This window comes from Saccostrea echinata, unplaced genomic scaffold, assembly GCF_033153115.1.
Source record: "Saccostrea echinata isolate AGI-Se365-2 ecotype Australia unplaced genomic scaffold, CSIRO_AGI_Sech_v1 ptg000056l, whole genome shotgun sequence".
In the NCBI taxonomy this organism is placed as follows: domain Eukaryota; kingdom Metazoa; phylum Mollusca; class Bivalvia; order Ostreida; family Ostreidae; genus Saccostrea; species Saccostrea echinata.
This window is the reverse complement of record NW_026889805.1, coordinates 10,050,737-10,073,392: the sequence shown is the minus strand read 5'-3', so window position 1 is coordinate 10,073,392 and position 22,656 is coordinate 10,050,737. Positions and strand designations below refer to the sequence as shown.

At 32.6% G+C, this 22,656-nt stretch overlaps 1 protein-coding gene across 1 annotated transcript; it reads left to right on the top strand.

Annotated features, from left to right (window-relative positions):
- The first annotated feature begins 4,295 nt into the window (after nt 1-4,295).
- On the top strand, nt 4,296-13,844 carry LOC133173079 (peroxidase-like protein). The gene is made up of 12 exons (XM_061307996.1): nt 4,296-4,396; nt 5,668-5,709; nt 6,139-6,303; nt 6,424-6,606; nt 6,767-6,905; nt 9,272-9,384; nt 11,253-11,345; nt 11,443-11,935; nt 12,014-12,214; nt 12,782-12,948; nt 13,422-13,524; nt 13,735-13,844. The coding sequence occupies exons 1-12, from the start codon at nt 4,330-4,332 to the stop codon at nt 13,799-13,801; spliced, it is 1,833 nt and encodes a 610-aa protein (XP_061163980.1). The 5' UTR covers nt 4,296-4,329; the 3' UTR covers nt 13,802-13,844.
- Nucleotides 13,845-22,656: the final 8,812 nt, after the last annotated feature.

Sequence of the window (22,656 nt, the reverse complement as noted above, 5' to 3'; positions counted from 1 at the left end):
TTGCACTCCTGACTGCAGAAAATTTGAAAATTAAAACCACAGAACACAAAAATTCACAAAGTGTTTGCAACATCAAGTGGTAACAAAATTGTGCAAATATTATTTTCCAATACTTCAGTATTAAAACACATGAAAGTATTTAAACTTGGCTTTTTATCTTGAACTATTCCTTATTTATGTAAAAAAAAAAAAAAAAAAAAAAAAAAAAAAAAAAAAATATATATATACATTTAGAAGATAAAATAAATTTTATGGTGTATTTTCCTTCACAGGACAAACATTGTAAGCTACTGAGGTCAACCAGAGACATTCTACTTATCAATTTTTCAATTTATTTATTCATATTTTATCAGTAATAATTCTAACATACTAGTATATGATGCACTCCTGACCAAGAGCAGGGGAGTCTTTAAAGTAGAATTGTGAAGCGAAAATTAAATCAGAACTTGTTCTGTTGTTACAGTGAAGTTGAGGTGGAATTACTTGAACTTTATAACACAATTTTTCAGTGTGTTTATTTTTCACATTTTTAAAAAAAAAATCAAAGAGAAGATAAAAAATACATCTGAATTGATAAAATTGAAGAAGAGAAGAGTTTTAATAATAAAACTGTCAATAATTTAGTACAAAATTATTCAAATAGATCATTATTGATTAAAGAATGAAATATATGGATATAACGAACAGTATTCAACCTCAAAAGTCCATTAAACACTACAAAATAGGAGCAGAGCAAACACGGACCTTCAAAACATTAGAGGTGGGATCAGATGCCATGGAAGAGTGAGCATCCCCTGCAGACCGGGCACCTTGTCATGATCGGGAAAAAAACGGAAAAATCCGTCGACAATTCGGTGTGTAAATAATGGCCTAACAATTAGTATGAAAAACGTCAGTCAGCATTTGACTCAATGATAATTAAATTGTATTTGCTGACAAGGTCATTGTGTCGACCATAGAGCTTAAGAAATGATGATTTTAAACAAGACTGCTGATATTTTTCATTCATCAACTTGTTTGTCAATAATTTACCTCGTTTTAGAAATTGTGCATACGTAGAGCATGCTCTTGCGTATCGAATCAACTGAGAGATACAAACCCCGTATTTAGGTGATGAAGGTATATTGCTGCATAAGTAAGGGAAGTTGACGATTGAAAAGTTAAAGTCTTCACGTTTATCATAAAGCTTGGTTGTTAGATTACCATTAATGTCTTTTTCAAGTAAAATATCCAAATATGAAACAGATGTGTCAGACTCTGTGGTATCTTTTATCTCAAGCTCACCAGGATATATCGTATCGACATAAAAATGGAAATAACCATTGTTAATTGACAATACGTCGTCGATATATCTAAATGTCGAGTTGAAGGCCACAGCAAGTGTTTTCTTCTTTCCACGTACAAGATTTTGGACAAATTCTGCTTCATATGAATACAGAAAAAGGTCTGCTAATAACGGGGTGCAATTGGTACCCATGGGAATTCCAAAAGATTGTTGGAAGACCTGGTCTCCAAAAACCACATAGATATTGTCAATCAGAAACTCAAGCATCTTTATAATGTCAATTTCAGAGTACTTGTGTGTACAATCAGAATGGTTTTTTAACAAAATAATTTTGCAAATGACCAATGACAAGGTAAGTAAATTTACGAGTTCCATTTTTATTGAAAAAGTAGCTGTCAATGATATCATAAAAGCCTGGACTTTAATTTATCGTGGGGAATGGTTGTGTATTGAGTTGAAAAGTCGTAAGTTTTTAAGTTGTTGATTTTGGTAAAATCTTGTGATTTCAAATTTTCCAGAAGTTCCTTGGGATTTTAAGTATCCACATCTGATTTACACCACTTCTCGAATATATTGTTGCACAGTACTCTTGAAGTTTTCCCTTCGTTACTGTTAATATCTTAGTGAGGAGTAAAGAAAGAAGCTTGGTTGAACATTTACTGGAACCCTCTATGAATCTTTGTTTGTAAGAATATATCTTAGCATGAGTAGAAGTCTTTTCATCATATAACTTGAATCTATAAAAATGTGTTGCACCCCTGATCATATAAATATAGACCTGAAACATAGACATACCCTGTAATTAATAAATCTATTTGGTAAAAATGTGTCTTTATTTTCCAAAATAAAAATCAGAAAATCATATACTGATAAAAGTTTTTTCATGCTGGGGAACAAAACATCAAATCTTGCACTCCTTACATTATTGGCTATGTACACATACTTGACTCTCATTAATCTTGCTTGTGTTTTATATAACATTTTTTTTTTGTATATCAGCTATTGCTTTGCACTTTAAAATTCTTTTTTGACTTAATTGTCTTTCAGATTTTTAAAATTTATGTTTTTTGGCAACACTACATTTTTTTCTGTTGCACTCCTGACATTGTATAACATTTTTTTCAACATCAGCCATGACCACAACTTGGTCAAACAAAAGTTGCTACAGTCTACATTTCAGGCTCAATACTTTGACTCAAGTCTATATTTCCACCATAAACCATTATTATTTATTTCACAGATCTTCAAAATATATTGAATTTTCAAAATGTCACAAAAAGGTGTTGCACTCCTGATATTTTTAGCATCATTTTTGGGCATACCTTTTTTGTGAATTGAGACATCAATGAGATACTTGGCAGGTATTCAGACACTATCTAAAGAAATATACCGAGACGTAGAAATTTATTCCCATTGTCTGTACTTTTAGTGCAGATTGAAAAATATGGGTTTGGTCATTTTTTTTAAATTCACCCACATTGTAGTACATTAATAAAAATACCAAGTAAAGTCGAGTAAAGGTCATGCAAATAATACATGTGTATATGACGCTATCAATATGTTATTAACATATCCTGAATTGTAAAAACAATTTTTCAGAAAAAGACATCATACTTGATGATTACAATTCATTTTATGATTTGCCTGAAGTCAAAAGGATACTCAATATTTGGTGAAAGTGAATTCTTTCAAAGCCTCTTAGATTTTCTTGTTTTAGATTCAAATAATTTGTTACTTGGTACCATAACGCTTGAATTATATTTTATTTTTTGGATTTTAATTACCGGTATTTAATTTTTCCCCTTTTCCCTCCCCCTTTCATTTTTCCATTTTATTGTTCATACCCTTTGTTTTCAATTTTGTACTCTGTAATCTCCTTAAAAATTAGTTTAAAATACATGTCCTTGTAAAACTACAAATATATATCATTGTTACATTTGTACCTTGATCTCTAATTGAGAGAACCAATATAGGCAATTTTTCCCTGCTGTTCAATCCATGATCATTGTATTTACTTCTATGTATATCATGAATAAAATAATTCTTAAATTAATTATTTAATATTTTTGCGTCGAATTTCAATAAAGATTCGGGGAGAATTGCAACAATAAGTATGATTTGATTTTAAAAAAATTGTGATAAATATGGGTATTATGTCTATAGGATATTTTTGGGGTATCTTTTGCGCATACAGATGCAGCCGACATGAATTCACAGCAAAAATAATACCATTAAGGTAAATCTCAAAATAGCTGGTTAACTGAGGCATCGGAGATGTCTGCTTGCTTTGATGTGGTGTGTGAAAAATTAAATTTGGATCTTGAAGTAAAATTTTTTTTTTACCAGAAATTCCAGAAATATTAAACTAAATGCTAACTTTTGATGACCTTATCCTTTGTACGATAAAAATTCCCCTCGATAACAAACTGATTACATTATACATGGTGTAAAGCTTTTAAATACTACATGAACGTTACATGCCAACATGTACATATTTTGTGTACAAGTATATTTTATTAAATTATTCGGATTTTGGGGTATATTTCATTGAAATATCCGGAATTTTGTGATTAAATGTTTTAGGTACATTTTAGAAAATTATCCAATTTTTGTGATTACATATTTTTGGTATAATTTATTGAATTATCCGGAATTTTGGGACATTTTTAGATGAATTATCTGGAGTTTTTTGTATTTTGTTTTGTTTTTGTTCTTTTTTTTTTTTTTTTTTTTTTGTTTTTTTTTTTTTTTTGTTTTTATGTTTTTTGGCGATTACATATTTTGATATTTTTTATTGAATTATCCGGATTTGGGGGAGGGGGTGTATATTTCATTGAATTATTTGGATTTTTGTGCTTTATTTTATTGAATTTTCCAGATTATTGTGATTGATTATTTTGAGTGTATTTTATAACATTATCCGTTTTTTTGTGATATCATATTTTGGTTATATTTTATTGAATCATCCGGATAGGGCTGTCGAACTGGACTGCCATCAACCCATTGATTGATCGGAATATGTTGTATAATATGATAACACTGACATGGAGAAACAAATTGAAAATATGTGCCGGGTCTTCCTACTTGTACTTGCCATTCTTGGCATTCAAGGTAATTCTTTCCCTATAATCCAGAAAGATTTTACTTATCATTTTCTTATTACTTTTATAGGTGACAATTACTGAAACTATGTTGTTAAACTATTATTATATATAAGAAAAGGAAAGTTTGAGGAACATAAAATTGAACTAAAAAAGATTGGTCATCAAGAAAAAATTGAAAAACTTAATTCCAAAGACGGATTTTGAAGCAAAACGAACATTTTAATATGTGCTATATCAGTGTTCTAATTTTATTCTAATGAACTTCATTCATTGATATTTTTGTGGCGTGAAAAGTTAAGTATCCCATCCAAGCGTTCTCTAACCCATTGATTCGAACTTCAGACATTAAACTTAATTGAATTGATGGTTCCTATGATAGGTAAACTGTAAGTTCCTCCCAAAGACTTTTGAATCACTGGATTTAAATATTGCATTTCTTAAAATGTTAGGGTTGATTACATGAAAATAAACCTTCAACAAAACTTTCTACTTATTATTATTTCCCGTTTTTGATAAGTTTTAATTTTCCTATACGGTATATAAAAATATTTTATATTAGATAAAGGGCAATTTCTCAAACTTAACAAAAACAGAAAATTATATCAGATATCGAAATACAGATATGATATTTTAAAAATTCGAATATTTTTAGTACAGATATATGTTAAAATTCATATATTTTTAATGAGTTATCTTGTCTCATAAAAATTCTCAGGAAGGGGGGGGGGGTTACACCATGCATATCCTGGCCTATCCTGGTTCAATCAATAAATAATTTTTCACCCCAAATTAACTCTTCCAAATCAAGTTCAAGTAGTGTTTTGATATGGTGGTAAATTTTAAGTCTGCAAAATTTTAGCATCGTATAAATTACTGCCACTTTGGAAAAGGATACATCATTGTTCATGATTTTCCGTTGTGTACCGTCAATAACGTAATAGCACAAAAAGGTGTTCAAAATTAAGGAAAAAAATGAGCTTTGGAAGTAACATCACCTCTCTCGTATGCTAAGAAAGCAATGGTAGAAATTAACTTTCTAAATTAATGTAAATTTCCGTAAACTTTGTTTAAAAAAAAGTGCCATACTTGTTTGTTTCAAGTAATATGTATCCTATCTGACTAAAAATGGTTTGGAAATGACAACCTTTGTATTATAATATCATACAGTATCTTGCTCTCTTCAACCGCATTTATTACTCATTCATTTGATCCACAACATTTATTTCATTTTCTTTTCAAATATTATTTGTTTAAATTTTAAATTCTCACTTTTTTCAGAATTTCAAGTCTTATTTCATCTTCAAGCAGAAGACGAAAAGGGTGAGTTTAAATAATGTCTCGTTCCTTTTAAACATAATTATCATTTTTGGAATTTAAATCAGTTACTATAGATTATGAAAGGTACATATAGGCATGCAGTGGTGTAGGTGGTGCATATCAAATTTCAATGTATTACTTATATTATAATAATAGAATTATTATTATAGCATCCACTATTTTAAAAGGATTTTATTGCCGCCCATTTAAAAAAAAAAGAAATTGAAAGTCGTAAAAAAGTATTTCTATATTTACGCTTCTGTCATTTATCACATGAAAATAGGAGGCAAGAAATTGGTTAATTGTAAATAAATATATTGACTGACAGACAGACGACAGATGAATAACATGCGTAACACTAATTAAATACACACGCTAATTCTGGTTTTCAGTCAAATGAAAGAAGCTATAAATTCTAATGAATTTTCACAGAGGAACAGGGGAGGGAAATCTGCGATGCGTCACCACCGGAATTGTCTTGTAATTCTGAATACAAATACAGGTCTGCGGACGGATCTTGTAATAATTTAAATCATCCAGACTGGGGAAGAAGCTACACAGCGCAAAGACGATTTCTCTTACCGGAATATGACAGTGGTAACCTTCGGTTTCATTTCTCACTTATATGTGTAAAACAATCAGTAGTTCACATAATTTTTTTATTTTCTATGAAATCGTTAACTGAACTTTGCTTCAATTATTGAATTCATTTGAAAGACTGTAACTCTCCTCGACAAAAGAGATACAGGAAGATGCCACTACCTAGTTCTCGTAAAATCAGCAACCTGCTATTCCAAAACAGAAATTCAACAACCGATATGGACCCAAAGCTTAACGTTCTTCATATGTCGTTTGGCCAGTTTCTTGATCACGACCTGATACTGACACCCCTCATCAGAGGTAACCCTCCCTCCCTCCTCTCTCCCTCTCTCTATCTCTCTCTCTCTCTCATTGACACACTTAATTAGAGGTAGATCGCTCGCTCTCTCTCTCTCGCTCTCTCTCTCTCTCTCTAATCAGCCATTGGTTAAATCAATAGTGTATAAGTTTTATTTTTCAGGAACTTTTGCCTGCTGTGGAGAAGACAGAGATAGCGACCTGTGTATACCCATCACTATTCCTCTAGGGGATCCATTCTTTAAAGAAGACTGCATGCCTCTGACACGATCGGCTTCACTTTTCCAACAACGTGAACACAAGTGTACGTACAAAACTGCAATAGAAAAATATATTTTTCCCTGTAAATATCAAAATGGTTTACAAACGAAGATAATCAAAGACTACAGAGCTCAGCTGGACGAATAGATGTATTCTAGAAGTGTTCATCCCTAGATGCATCATTACAGAAATTTGGTCACCATTCTGCTGATCACTCATCTGCAAAAAGTAGGTCAGATACAGCTTTTGAAGCAAGTCTGGTAGTGTACATTAGTAGATGCATCATAAATGCAAGTTTGAATACCATAGGGCTTAAAGCTACTTAGGAATGGACCTGCTAGATAAACGTTTACCTGTTCATTTTTCCGAAAATTGTTTCTGAGATCCGGCATCCGAAGAAAGAATGGTAGTGTGCATCATCATACCTAAATGCATCATCCTGGCAAGTTCAATCACTATGGGGCTTATAGTTACTCGAGAATTAGACCTGCTCCAAAACTAAAAGCCTGCTCCAAAACATTAACCATTCTAATGGAAATCATTGACTAACAAAGCAGTATCAGAAATTTGGCTGGTACAAGGAAACATACCATATGCATCATCAATGTAACTCTGAAGACAAAGAGTTACTTAAAGACTAGGTTTTTTGATATATAGAGAGAACTGCTTCTTCAATAATGGAAATCGGAAATTTTAATATTTTGTGATTGGTCATCTATGAAATTACTTCCTTCCTTAAAATCATTCTGAATCTACACACAAGTAGTGTGAGATTTGATATTAAGAGGAGTTCCTCATTGACAACATCTATGCAGTCTGGAGACCAGGCCCAGGGATCATGAAGCATCTTAAGCTTACGTCAAAATCCTCATGTTGTACTAAAATATTGGTGTAGTCAAGCAAACCGAAACTGAAATAGTTTTCAATATTACTTTACAAAAGTCTCATTGTCTGTAAACTCAGAGATTAATTCACTAATTAATGAACATTTTACAGGTGATTGAAAATTTGACTAAAGTCTAAGTCTGTTTCATGGTCCCGGGCCCTGGCCCCAAGACCATTAACTGAGAACAGACTTAAGTCAAATTTAGTCAGTTTATGGTCTTGGGGGCATCCCTTCCATCAATTTGTAGGAATTATTATAAGCACTTATCGTGCTCATTAGCTGACCTGTTTTTATATTATTATGAAGCAGAATTTATTCCCAAAAAATCTACATGATAACAAGAAAACTCTTGCTGTGGACTTCAACTTGATAAATTTTAGATATCTCTAAGATAATCTATATCTTAGATTATCTCTTAGATAAGAGATTTTATCTTATAACTACAGTTACTTTGATTAATATATTGACAAGATATATCCAAGTGAAATCTAAATGAAAGACACGACAAAGTCTGCCACTTGGTTTCATAATTGGATATTTTACTGACTGTAGACGGTGTACGACGAGACGATTTCACTTTTCCATTGTCAACTTGTCCTTATTATTCCACTATCGCCTGCATATGGTGTTCATGTCTCACATTCGATATGAAAGAGCATGCTCTGAGTACGATCAAATTTTAAATCGAGGCAAACTACTGACAAATAAGCTGTTATTGCCGGATTTTAACAACCTCGTTTAAAGTCAGCATTTCGAAAATTCTACGTCGTTATAACGACATTGTTTGCCAAAACAATCTATCATTGGGTCATATTTTGACTGACATGTTTAATGCAAGTTGTCAGGCTAGTATTTTTTACTTTATTTGACTACGGACGGATTATTTCGTCTACCTGATCAATACATAGGGCTCATGATGGGTTTGGCCGGTCATCAGGGGATGCTTACTCTTCCAATACAGCTGATCCCATCTCTGAAATTTCCAGGGGTCTGTGTTTTGTGGCCTGTTTACCAATATTATTTAAAAGATTTTTTTAGATCGATAACTGTTCGTTATCTTCACTTTTTTCATTAGAAAAATTTTTTCTTCAAAACTTGAACCTGGAACACTGATGTCAATGGTATAGCTTAAGTCCCCCCCCCCCCACGACTTCGAGTTAAGCTAAAAAAGAAACATATATATTTTACTTATATGCAGTTAATCTATCGTACCTGAAGATGAGGAGAGACATACTTCTGTTAGCTTTTAAATCAAGCTGGGGAAAAAATTGTTAATGATATCATACAAAGCATTTGCTTGGTATTAAGAGAAAAAGCACCTTTTCATAGTAATTTCAATTGTTCCTATTTTTTAAATATTTGAAATCGAATACTGCTTTTTCTTTACACAAAAGATTTTTAAAATGAATACTAACTGGATTTTTTTTTATGTCTAAACACCTTTTTTCTATCTATGAGAAATGAATGATTAAGCTAACTTTTAAAAAAATACTTACCATGTGTACAGATGAGTTCATTCAGTAATCTTGTAGGTTGTCGAGAGCAGATCAATGACGTCACTTCCTATATTGATGCATCAAATGTATACGGTTCTGATATGAATAAAGCAAATAGGCTTAGAACTTTTCAGAATGGTAAGTTTATCTCTCTCAATTGCTTCCTCTTTTCATATTAACACATTAGTATGACATCACAATTTGTTCTTTTAATACTTTCTAGTTCTTGAAAGGCTCAAGATAGTCGTCCAATAATTTATGAAATATGTCCATTATGAATAGTAAGGGACAGTATTAATAACTTATTGGGCATCTTAAGATAAGTTATTGAATTGAAACAAATACAACACAGAAACTTGCAATTGATGTCAGAACTCAAATTTGAATGAAATATTTTAAAAATTCTATTTGAATCTCACTTGAACCAACCAAACACTTGGGTACATCACTTACCCTGTTTATCCCCCCCCCCCCGGTCAAGAAGCCGTAGCTCCTTCTTTCTTCCTCTGAATCATTTTGCTCACTTTCTTCCAGAGAACATCGTTTGTTCTTTTATAGGAACACAAGGATATTTAGTCCACTGTCTTGCTCCACTTTGTTTCTGAATATAGCGATCAAAAAAGCTTATAGTTTTATTGATTTCTTTATCACTCATCATCATGATATCCTTAAGCATGACAGCATCAATCAATCATTGTGTAGGGTTTTACGTACTCTCTGCTAGTTATCACCCATTTAGATGTCAGCTGTGTTTTCTTCGATAAGTCTTGATTCAATTATGGAAAACTTTCTACGTTCACCTTATTTTCTCCATCCTGATTTGTCGGGACCAAAGGTTTGAAATGTCCGGAAAAAATTCACTTTTGGGTCAAAGTTCATTAGGTTTATGTTTTGCGTCAAAAAATTCGTTTCCCCTCAGACGAAGACATGCCTTCAATGAAAATGGCATTCGAGTCTCACGTCTTGTGTTTCATATTCTTTATACAGTTAGAAATAGCACTTACCTTTAACGTCCACTAAGTTAATTATTGCAGTGAATGCTACCGGTATTTTATTTTTATTAAATTGTAAATAATCCCTTTATCTGAAACACTCCAGTGAATAGACAATATCTTGCTTGAACAATGGACCTTTAATAAAGAAGAAAGTACTTTATGAACACAGAAGAGTACATGTTTTATGTAGGTTATCGGTTATAGTCCTCAAACTGTCCATTCTGTGAGAAAAAACTTTTTTTTCCTAAGGACCGATACGCACCACAAAGCTTGGCTTACAAGTCATGAAACTTAAGTTCTAGTCTAACCGTGTGTACACCCTTAATACACCCTTACAAGTCTGACTTGGGAATAGAGCACTGCTCTATTTCTAAGTACAATCTGAATACAAGGCCAAGCCGACTTTTTCTTGTTAGCCCATGAAAATTAGTCACCCGAGTGTCAGCCTATTTTAAACGTACATGTGGGTAGATTGGAGAATTCGAAAGTGGTAATGATTGTCTATACAAACTTGGTTGCAGAGAAAGTCGTTAGTTTTGGGGTGGAAGAGGAAAGAACCTGTTTTAGTTTCCTTTTCTTAGTTTCTTTTTCTTTCCACTTTGAGAACTCAATAATAAAACACGTGGAATTTATGGTAATGTTGTTTATAATCTTGTAAGGCTCGCCTTATTAGGTGTACACAGCCTTTCAGGAATTTAAGTTTTAAGACTTGAAGGCAAGTCATGCCGTGTGCATCGGACCAAACGGCCCTCCAACAGTTCTTTCTTCTCACAGAATGGACAGTTTTAGGTCTATAATCTTTTCTAAAGGTACACTCTTTTTACCTCCAAGAATCCATTGTCGTCTACCCCAGTTTCTGACTTTTGAGAACTACTTTGCTTGTCTTCAACCCTATCATACAATACTGAATATAAATACATAGTATTTTAATGAGAGTAAAAAAACAATGTCGTGTGATATTTCTGGATACTAGTAATATATTCTGGATTATACTGATAAATATTGTTTTAGGTACAATGCGTCAGAGGAACGCCGGTTTGCCAGATGGTGGCACAAGCAAATGTGTTTATGATGATACTACACATGAATATTGTCCAAATGCAGGTAAAGACACTAATGGTGTGTTAAAGTAAACATAGGAGAAATGTGCGTTTTGATTGTATTCTATGATTTACCTGTAATATTGCGCATTTCATTTTAGGAGATGTTCGGGTAAATGTTGTACCAAATCTTGGTTCGATGCACCTTCTGTTTGTTAGATATCACAATTACATTGCAAAGCAATTGGCTGCTATCAATCCTTTGTGGAATGACGAAATACTTTATCAAGAAACTCGTGCTATAGTGAGTGCTATCACACAACATGTGGTTTACAGTGAGTATCTGCCGCTTGTCTTAGGGCATGACATTATGGAGCAATATAAACTCCTCCCTAAATCCAATGGCCAGGACACGGTTTATGACGAGAAGGTTGATGCATCTACTAGAAATAGTTTTGGTGTTGCGGCCTTCCGTTTCGGTCATTCTCAGGTTACAAACCATCAAAAGCAGTTTAGTAAAACGTACTCTCGAGTTGTGAGCAAGAATATTGAAGACACCTATCATCACCCACATATGTGTGTCAAAACGGAAGGAAAAGGAAGTGACGGTGTTTTAAGATGGCAGCTTGCAGAGGGTACTGCAAAAACAGACGGGTAAGAGAATAGTCACAGAAAATATTGCTAATCTAAATCTATCTCTCCATGCCTATAAAAATTTCTGGGTTTTTCAAGAGTATTCGAGAGTGGCGTTAGAGACAAGCTTTTCATGGATTCGGCCGGTAGGAGTTTGGATCTTCCCGCCATCAATTTGCAGCGTGGAAGGGATCATGGGATACCACCATACTGGAAATGGAGGAAATTCTGTGGATTGAATCACAAAACATTCTCAGATCACAATACTGCTGACGAACTCAAACTTCAAAACATTTATAGGTTTGTTTTTGCTAACAAAGTACATCAATTAAAAATTGATGGTCTAACTTTAAAAATTGTTTTAAACAAATAAGGACATTTTTATTGTAAAATCCTGTTGCTTAACGTACTAGCATGACCAATGAGATTATACAAGTGTGTTCATATCCTATTCACATTTTTGCCCCTTGACGAAATTTTCTTTTCCTGATTCTTTTAACCGTTTCTTAGCAATTAATAATTTTTAGGCCTTAACTCTATGATTTTTATAAGTTAAAACAAGTTTTTCGTAATAGTGTTATATTATAGTTTTCTTTTAGGCTCTTCTTTTTAAACATGACAAAATAAATGAAAAGTACAAAATTATCACATGTCATGTTTCTGAAAATATCACAAAAGTTCTTGTTCTTTACTGAACTTATTCTCCTTAAGAACTTTTTGAATAAATTTCTTAAAGAAAAAAAAAAGAAAGAAAGAAAAATCTTATCATAAAAATTATCAATCAAATTCTAATTAAAGATTAAATTTTATTTACATAATTACAGTCTTCTAAAATTTTGATAATTTCATTCAGTATTTGAATATCAGGAATTTAGAAAATGTAGACCTCTTTGCCGGTGCTATGACTGAGAAGCACGTGAAAGGTGGAGTGGTGGGGCCGACATTTGCTTGTCTGATAGCAAAGCAGTTCACTCTGTACAAGAAAGGAGACAGGTTCTGGTACGAAAACGATGGCTATACAGGGTTTAGTGAAGGTTAGTTAAAATGAAATCCCGAGAGATGCAGTTGTTCTGTGTATAATAAAGATGGCTTCTTGTCGTCTTATGAAGACTTGAAACATTAATTTCCGCAATTATGTATAAAAATGCTTTTTGGGCTTTAGATTGGAAAATATGTCATTCAAAATATCTTAAAGCAGGGCATAAATTTTCTTGATATATATTCATATAACCAAGAAGTACGATGTCATTTAAATTCTTTATTGCTATCTTATTCAGATAAGTATTTTATTCAGTGAATTTAATCCACCCTATTCATACCTTATTACTGAGTACTAGTAATGCTAACATCTGTTTTAACTGAAAACAGGAACAGTTTTAATAATATTAACGTCCCAATATCTGACAGTATTAAAGACTTGACCTATCAGATTTAAAAACACTATGATATAAACTCTATCTAACGCATCTTTTTTATATTTCTTGATTATCTCTATCCAACATTTTAGATCAGCTGACGGAAATAAAAAAGGTCACACTGTCGTCCATCATTTGTCAAACTATTGAGGTGGATGAAATTACCCGTCATGCATTTCTCGTAATGAGTAATACGTGAGTAAAGTCAGTAAACAATATTTTTTTCTGTTCATTACAGTAAAATACTAGTGATATCAAAGTCATCTCATAACATACGCACAAAACGTGGATTCTAATATACAAGAAATAACAGTACTTATTGAATTTTCTAGATTGTTTAAGTGTGCTTATCTGTTAAGTGGAAAGGAATAGTATTCTTGCATTGACTCTTGTCTTTTTCCCCAGAAACCCAAGAGTGAAATGTAACAACCTAACACATCCGATCTGGTCACCATGGAGAAATTTGTCTTAGGGTATTTCGCTTGCAAGGACTATAACAGTTAATACTAAAAATCACCTTCTCAATTCTTTTTAATTTGTTATAAATAAAGGAATAAGATTTTTTTTCATAAGACCAGCTTGCAAAAAACTGTGCGTAAAATGACAACGAGTGATAATTCCTCATACAAGTGGTAAAATTGTGTTTTTTGGATGATAAGTTAAGACCCTATGCAATGTATCGCAAGTATAAATTTATAGAGAAAATGAATTTGAAAAATAAATGTTTTTAAAAAGAAGAGAAATGGTAAATCATCTTCAAAAATTGTTGACTCATATAACAGAATGAAGGAAAATGCCAAAATATATTCACTTCAATTTGTGTTTCATCAACAAGCTTCCTCGAGTGAGTCAAAGTAAGCGAGATGAAATATGGAGATAACGAACAGTATTCCAGCTCAAAGTACATAAAAAACAATACAAGTCGGGAGGAGCGCAAACACGGACCTCCAAAAACATCAGAGGTGGGATCAGGTGCCATGGAGGAGTGAGCATCCCCTGCCGACAGGTCACACCCGCCGTGTGCTCCTTGTCATGATCGGGAAATAACGGAAAAATCCGTCGACAATTCAGTGTATAAATAATGGCCTAACAATTAGTATGAAAAACGTCAGTCAGCATATGACTTGATAGATTGTATTTGCTGACAAGGTCATTGTACCGACCATAGAACTTACGAAATGATGACTTTAAACGAGACTGTTGATATTCTTGTTTCATCAACTTGTTTGTCAATAACTTACCTCGTTTCAGAAATTGTTCATACGTAGAGCTCTTGCGTATCGAATCAACTGAGAGATATACACCCCATATGCAGGTGATAAGGGTATATCGCTGCATAAGTAAGGGAAGTTGACGATTAAAAAGTGAAAGTCATCATGCTTATCATAAAGCTTGGCTGTTAGATTACCATTAATGTCTTTTTCTAGTAAATATCCAAATATGAAACAGATGTATCAGACTCTGTGGCATCAAGCTCACTGGAGTATATGGTGTCGACATATAAATGGAAATAACTATTGTTAATTGATAATACGTCGTTGCTATATTTAAATGTCGAGTTGAAGGCCACAGCAAGAGATTTCTTATTCTACTGTGTGAGATTTTGAATAAACTCTGCCTCATATGAATACAAAAATAGGTCTGCTTACAACGGGGCTCATTTGGTACCCATGGCAATTCCAACAGATTGTTGGAAGAACTGGTTTCCAAAAAACCACATCGATATTGTCAATCAGAAACTCAAGCATCTTTTTAATATCAACATCAGAGTACTTGTGTGAGAGTACAATGAGAATGTTTGAATAATTCCGAACAAAAATATTAAAATAATTTTCAAGTGTATTTAATTCGTCCGAAGGAAGAACTTATTTGTCCACACAGATATCTTGTTCGTCTGAGCGAAGAACAAACTTGTCAGAACTAATATCTTATTTGTCAGAATATATATATATATATATATATATATATATATATATATATATATATATATATATATATATATATATATATATATATATATATATATATATATATATATATATATTCTGTTAGAATAACTATATTTGTTTCTGGGCTTCAATGGCAACGTACAATTGCCTTATATAAATTTATGTTCGGTATTTATAAAGTTTGAAACAAGTATTTGGAGATTTTGGCAAATTTGTTAGAGTAAACAATTTTTTAAAATTACAAAATATATAACCTTACAAATTAAAAAAAATGTATTTGCTACAAGTGACCCAGGAATTTTCAATATGCTGATTTCAAATGAGACTGTTGGAAACCCTGTAACATCAATTTATTTGACAGTATCCACTCTCTGTTTTAAAGTTGATCGTACTTGGAGCATGCTCTGGTGTTCTTAATAAGTTGGGAGACATGAATACCACATGCAGGCGATAGTGGAATATTACTAGATAAATACTTGTAAGTTGCCGATGGAATAGACGATTCAAAAGTCACTCCGTTTGCCATAGATACATTTGTAGTTTAGTTGTTAGTCGGGCATAAACGTCTATAATCAGTAAAATATCCAAATATGAAACAGATGATAAAGAAATATTAAGATAACAGTTTTAACCAATAGCCACTGTTAAGTATCTATTGTGAAATTTTTATTGTGTGCTGAGAACACAATAGGTCTAATAGATAGAAACATATATAAATATTGCTGTTATAACACATTTGATTTGGTCGTTCGTCCAGTGTTCGTCAGAAAAATGCAAGAAAATCAAACATTGAGACCAAAACCTTGGCATCAATCACCTCTTTTAAACTTTGTATCACATTGCTTGGATGGGGTCATTTTTTAACAGAGATCATTTTCTTATAAGTTGCACATGTAGAAAACTCACCTACAAAAAAAAAAAAAAAAAAAAAAAAAAAAAAATTCTAAGGGTCTTTTTTCGTCTCATCACTGGTCCAAGAATCATGTAGAACTGACTTTATCTTGATTTAGAGTTTCATTGAAGAAAAAACACATAAGATGGTACATGTTATCAAAATAGTCACCTGTTCATGTTTTTAATTTTGATTTTCAAGTGTCGTCATAGGAAAAATATGTGTGTTTCCATATTTAAAATACATGACTTTAAGAAAATGATCATAGAAAATGTTTTTCCATTGTAAAGCTTTGACCCTCTTTAATGAGATTCCGCCCTAGCCTTATGTTTAATTTTCACCCAATGTTGGATGCTTACATATTAAAATAGTTAACTGCTGTTTTTAACAAAGTTATTTTTGCGGAGATATGGAAATTTCCGACTTTTTACTGAAGAGGCAGTTATCTTTATATCCAAATACCCCCCTCATTTTTTTTTTCTTTCCGTGAGGATGGTTGCATAGTGTTGAGAAGTTCTACTTCTTGATGTAATCTATGCTGATAAAATGGTGATTATAAATTTTCTAAACGTTCGTTTGAGTTCTAAAGAATCCACAGTCGATTTAGAATACAGTAGGACATGTATAGTGCGTCTGAAATTTCACCTACACTGCCGTCAGCTTGGTAGAGCATTCAAAAGACCATGCAATTATCTTTGTAAGGATTTTTTTCATAAAACTTTGGAATCCAGTATTGGTATATTAATCAATTTCATATCCGTTGAGTGGAAATGTTAAAAGTATTTTAAAACTGAAACGTGATTCGAAGAATACTAGTAAGTATCTTGTATCATAAACGAATATAAACGAATAGCTTTTTTGAAATCTCCAAAGGCTACAGAGTAACTACAATTTCCGAAAATCTAAGAAAGGAATATTTCAAAATTACTGGGAAATATGGAGATAACGAACAATAATCAAGCTCAAAAGTCCATCGAAACAATAAAAATTAGGAGCAGAGCAAACACGGATCGACCTCTAAAACATCAGAGGTAGGATCAGGTGTCATGGGGGAGTAAGTATCCCATGTCGACCGGTCACACTCGCCGTGTGCTTCTTGTCATGATCGAGCAAACGGGAAAGTCCGTCGACAATTCAATGTGTAAATAATGACTTAACAATTAGTATGAAATCGTCAGTCAGTATTCGACTTACTGATAGATTGTTTTGCTGACAATGTCATTCTATCGACAACAGAAGTTGCGAAATTGACTTCAAACGAGACTGTTGATATCCTTGCTTCATCAACTTGTTTGTCAATAGCTTGCCTCGTTTTAGAAATTGTTCATACGTAGAGAATGCTCTTGCGTATCGAATCAACTTGGAGACGTCAACTCCATTTGCAGGTGATAAGGGTATATTGCTATATAAATAAGGGAAGTTGACGATAGAAAAGTTGAAGGCATCATGTTTATCATAAAGTATTGTTGTTGCGTTACCAATAACATCTTTCTCTAGTAAAATATCCAAATATGAAACAGACGTGTCAGACTCTGTCGTTTCCTTTATTTCAAGTTCACTGTGATACATATATTCGACATCTGAATGAAAGCAACTATTGTCAATTGATAATACGCCTTCGATATATCTTAATGTCGAGATGAATGCAACAACAAATGTTGTCTTCTTCTCGTGTAGATGTTTTTGAATGAATTTAGCTTTATATGAATATAAAAATGGGTCTGCTAATAAAGGGGCGCAATTACTCGTGAGAATTCCAACAGATTGTTGGAAGACTTGATCTCCAAAAACTCCATATATATTGTCAGTCAGAAACTCAACTATCTTTTTAATATCAACTTCGGTGTACTTGTGTGTTTAACAAAATATTTTTTGCAAATGACCAGTGACAAAGAATGTAAAGAGCCATAGCTGCCTTGCCGATGACACGGCCGACTCGAGAATTTTAAAGGAAATCACCCGTTTCTATTTATAGACATTCTTGTTCAATTGAAAGCCAACATATTTAATATCATTTGTGGACGTGTATTATATTTTCTTAAGTGCAAGTAATACATATAAAAGTCATTAACATGCTCATTACTCTAATTTCGAGACAAAAGGTTAAGAAAATATTTAACAATAAATCAAGGAGGTATGAATTTGTAAAATTTAATAAAATAGTTTAGAACTGTCTTTTCCCGAGATGCTTTCAAAGTGTAACGTGTATATTGGAACTTTTCAAAATTGTGTTCATTCTAAAATTTTTTTTTTTTAAAGTAGAATAGAAACGCCAAAAAAGAGAAAAATTTAAAAGCACATGAATGGAAAATACTGGTCTCGATCTCGGAATCGTAAGATTTTCAGCCCAGCGATCATACCACTGCGCCACGAAGTCATTGCTGTTCTAATGATAAATTTTAAACAGATTAGTAAATCCTACGGAAATGAGAAGGAAAATTGAATATATGTTTTTATCATTTTCCATATTAAGACCATCTTTAACCAAAATTATCTAAATGTAATAAGGTACAGTCATACCCAAATAAAATTATTCAGAAGCTGTTTTTCTGGTTAAGCGTGGCCTTTGGCAACAGTTCGTAATAGTTTAGGTATCCACCTTGATATTTACTATATAATCCATACAAACTAAATAATTTTCATATTAATCGTATAAGAGAACTATTAATATTCTAATACTTTTATAGCATAATTTGAGTTTACTTATGTACTTGAGTTTAAATTCATTTAGAAAAAAGACTTTCTGGCACATGCATTGCACTTTGATATATTGCCTCGAGTCAAATCGACAACAAACTTTTACATCATGGACAATAGCCCGCTAGAGATTAGAATTATTCCTTTAACGAGGTTCGCTGCTGAGCTTTTGAGCAGATTTCTATTTTAACCTATATTTAAAAAAATCTGCGTAATGTTTTAATTCTTACAATAAATCTGGATTCTACAATGCCAAATAAGCTATATTCAGTTAAAACTCAATGATTAAATTCCCTAATAAAAGCATTAAGTGAGGAACTATATTTTGTGGCGGAAGGTTTTTTAGAAGAAAATGATCAATTTTTCTCTTTCGAAGTATTTAAAGTATGTTAAGTTTGGATTCCTATTTTTACATGCAGTCTGCACACAGAATTATTTTGAGCAGTGAACTGATTTATACTGGTCCTAAATTATATATTTAATAAACTGTCATGAATTCAATCATCATATTTGATAAATAAATCAAATATATTGTGAAAATCAAGAGAAAAAATAGCCCTAATTTAAGCTCAAAATTAGCACTATTTTAGTAATATCTAAAAATTAACATCACAGACCCCCACTTTTAACTTTCTTTTCTGAATATACAAGATACTTTTAATCATTCTTCTTAAATTCAGTAAAATGTCATTACTTTTAAATTAGTTTTTTGCTTGTTAAATTTGTAATGCTAGCAAAATGAATTTTTTGAGTGCAAAAAGGTCAAATAATTGAACGTGCGGAGTAATTTAAAAAAAATTTTCGTTGTCAAAAATTTTAATGGGTCTATTCAAGATGAAATAAAACTGTGTTTGTTCCCATAACTTATTTGAATAAAAAATATCGGAGGAAAAACTTAAAAAATTGATTTATGTGTAAGACGTTTTTACAGTACAAAAAGGTCAAACTAAATGCTCTGTAGCGCCAAAAAAAGCGCATTGACCCCAATTTTTTGTTTTGATTTTTAATTAAGCTACGTGTATAAATTCTAAAAATATACTTGATAAAAAATTCTCATTACTTTTGATGTCAGGATCCAACCTCATTAAGATCAAAATCATGACGCACCTTCAGGCCATGGGCAATGTCATACTAAACTTTGAATCCATTATAGTCAAAAAGTTATAGTTACATAATGACTCAATTTTGACACAGGCAATCATAACAATAAGATATATATATCTCCTAAGAAATGTGGCGGAAGGGACTGAAGGCAATAATCTTTTTTTTAAAAGATTTTAAAGTTCGAAAGAAAAGAAAGAAAAAGATTTTTACATCGAAAATAATACAGCATTTAATTTAGTAATCTTTCTTATAGTCGAAATCTAATTCCTCGGTGGAAAAAAAAAAAAAAAAAAAAAAAAAAAAAAAAAAAAAAAAAAAAAAAAAACACGGGCATAAGAAAACAGTGTTGTTACAAGAATATATCAAAGCAAAGCACCAGGGTAGTCCATAAATGGACAAGAGGCCCATGGGCCACAACGCTCACCTGAGTTACTTTGGCCCTGCTGTTCTTCACTAGACCCCCCTCCCTTGTAATACCTATTGCGGCCCCACCCTACCCCCGGGGGCCATGATTTGAAAAATTTAGAATCTACACTACCCAAGGATGCTTCCACATAAGTTTCAACTTTTCTGGCCCAGTGGTTCTTGAGAAGAAGATTTTTTAATGACCCCACCCTATTTTTGTCTTTTTAAGATTATCTCCCCTTGTAAGGGGGGTTGGCCCTTCATTTCAACAATTTAAACTCCCCTTCACCCAAGGATGCTCTGTTCCAACTTTCGTCAAAATTGGATCAGTGGTTCTTGGGAAGAAGTTGAAAATGTGAAAAGTTTACAGACGGACGGACAGACAGATGGACGGACGACGGACAACAGATGATCAGAAAAGCTCACTTGAGCTTTCAGCTCAGATGAGCTAAAAAATTGAAGAAAAAAATACAAAAATAAAATAAAAAATAAATGAAAAATTGATTCAATATCTTAAAGAGTAACTTCTCTGTATAATTCGATGTACCACGGTTACGTCTAGTATCGTGTGCAACGTTTTCATCGATCATCGAGCAGATTTTTTTCAGGATTTTCAACCAAAAATGTGAGAAGTTTGCTTTGCTGAACGTTTAGTATACGACACCAATACATGCAGTACATTCAACACAACTTTGGAAGGGAACGCTTCATGTTGCTCACCACTTTTAATAACCATGATCAGGGGAAAAACATATCTAATCTCTGCATTTTTGCTCATATTAAAAAAAAAATACACTTAACTCAACCCAAAAATTTAAAGTATGCTTTCAATGCAAAACGCAGGAGGTCGAAGATAGTTGTTGTTGTTGGTTTTTTTTTTCCTTGTTTGTCCAAAAATATAACAATAAAGCTTGTATAACACCTTCCAAGAGACTGATATGGACTTTAAATATTGAAAGCAAAGAAGTTTTATTCTTGCATGGAAAATTTATTTCTGAAAACATTTAAAAATTTTATTAATTCATGAACATTGTTTAACAGTACATGAATGATCTGGATTTTTTTTAATGAAATTTAAAACAAATGTATTAATGCATAAAATGAACATGTACATGCATAACCGTCTTAGTATCATTGAAACTTGACACGGAGCCTGATAAATTATTAAAAGGATGACGGGGTTCCTCACTGACAAAATCTGTGTGGTCTTTGGAGACCAGGTCTTCCAACAAATGTTGGAATTCCGATGGGCACTAATTTTGTTCCCTTATTAGCCGACCTGTTTTTTTTATATTCCTATGAAGCAAAATTTATTTGAAAACTTCTACACGAGAAGAAAAAAACATACACTTGCTATAGCCTTCAACTCGACATTCGGATATATAGACGATGTTTTATCAATGTACTTCCATTTATATGTCGACTCGATATATCTCAGTGAATTCTAAATAAAAGCCACACCTGTTTCATATTTGGATGTTTTACTGACTATAGACGATAAGCGCTGACTGTCAACTAAATTGAATGACAAACGAGAATGAGATGGAATTCCAAAAGAGAAATCATCTTTACCAGTTGTCTTCAGTTTACTAGCAACAAAATGTTTTTACTCTGGATTTGCGAGTTGATTCACTTTACTGAGTGACTGCAAATAACTTAAGGAGGAGGTGACCCCCCGGTAGGAGAGATAACTCTAAAATTGATGAAACTTTCTTCTGTAAAATGTTTATCTTTAAACACGGTCGTTTTAAAGATTGCCACACACTGTAAACTTTTGCTTGAAATTCATTTTTTATCCCACCCAAAGGGTGGAATATTGTCAACGCTAGAGGAAAAATTTCCTGTCAGTAAGGAGGAGGTCATTCTTACAGAAATTAACAGTTTGAACTATTCAGCACTTATTTTACGTTTTAAAAGATGATCAATTTTGCAGTTTAATTCAAGTTTCAAAGTTTATATATCTTATAATGCATGCATCAGAAACGATTTTTTTCCCATACAGGTATATATTGCTGGATATATTTTTTAGTCTTCGTTTTTTTTTCTTTTCTTTTTTTTTTTGGTATGTTGTTTTAACGTCAATCTCGAGAATTTTTCACTCATATGGAGACGCCACCACTTGCTTGTGGAGAGCTGCAAATTTTATCTTATACTCGGCACTTACGGCCATTGAGCAGTGAGGGATCTTTTTCGTGCCAGCACCTACTGCGACACAGGACCTTGGTTTATATGGTCTCATCCGAAGGACCGGTCTCCACATCCCAGAGTGGGATTCAAACC

Coding starts and splice junctions, on each gene's coding strand:
- LOC133173079 (XM_061307996.1), top strand. CDS start 4,330: ATGGAGAAACAAATTGAAAATATGTGCCGGGTCTTCCTACTTGTACTT. Junction 6,304..6,423: donor CTTACCGGAATATGACAGTG/GTAACCTTCGGT, acceptor TTCATTTGAAAG/ACTGTAACTCTCCTCGACAA. Junction 6,906..9,271: donor TTCCAACAACGTGAACACAA/GTGTACGTACAA, acceptor GAGTTCATTCAG/TAATCTTGTAGGTTGTCGAG.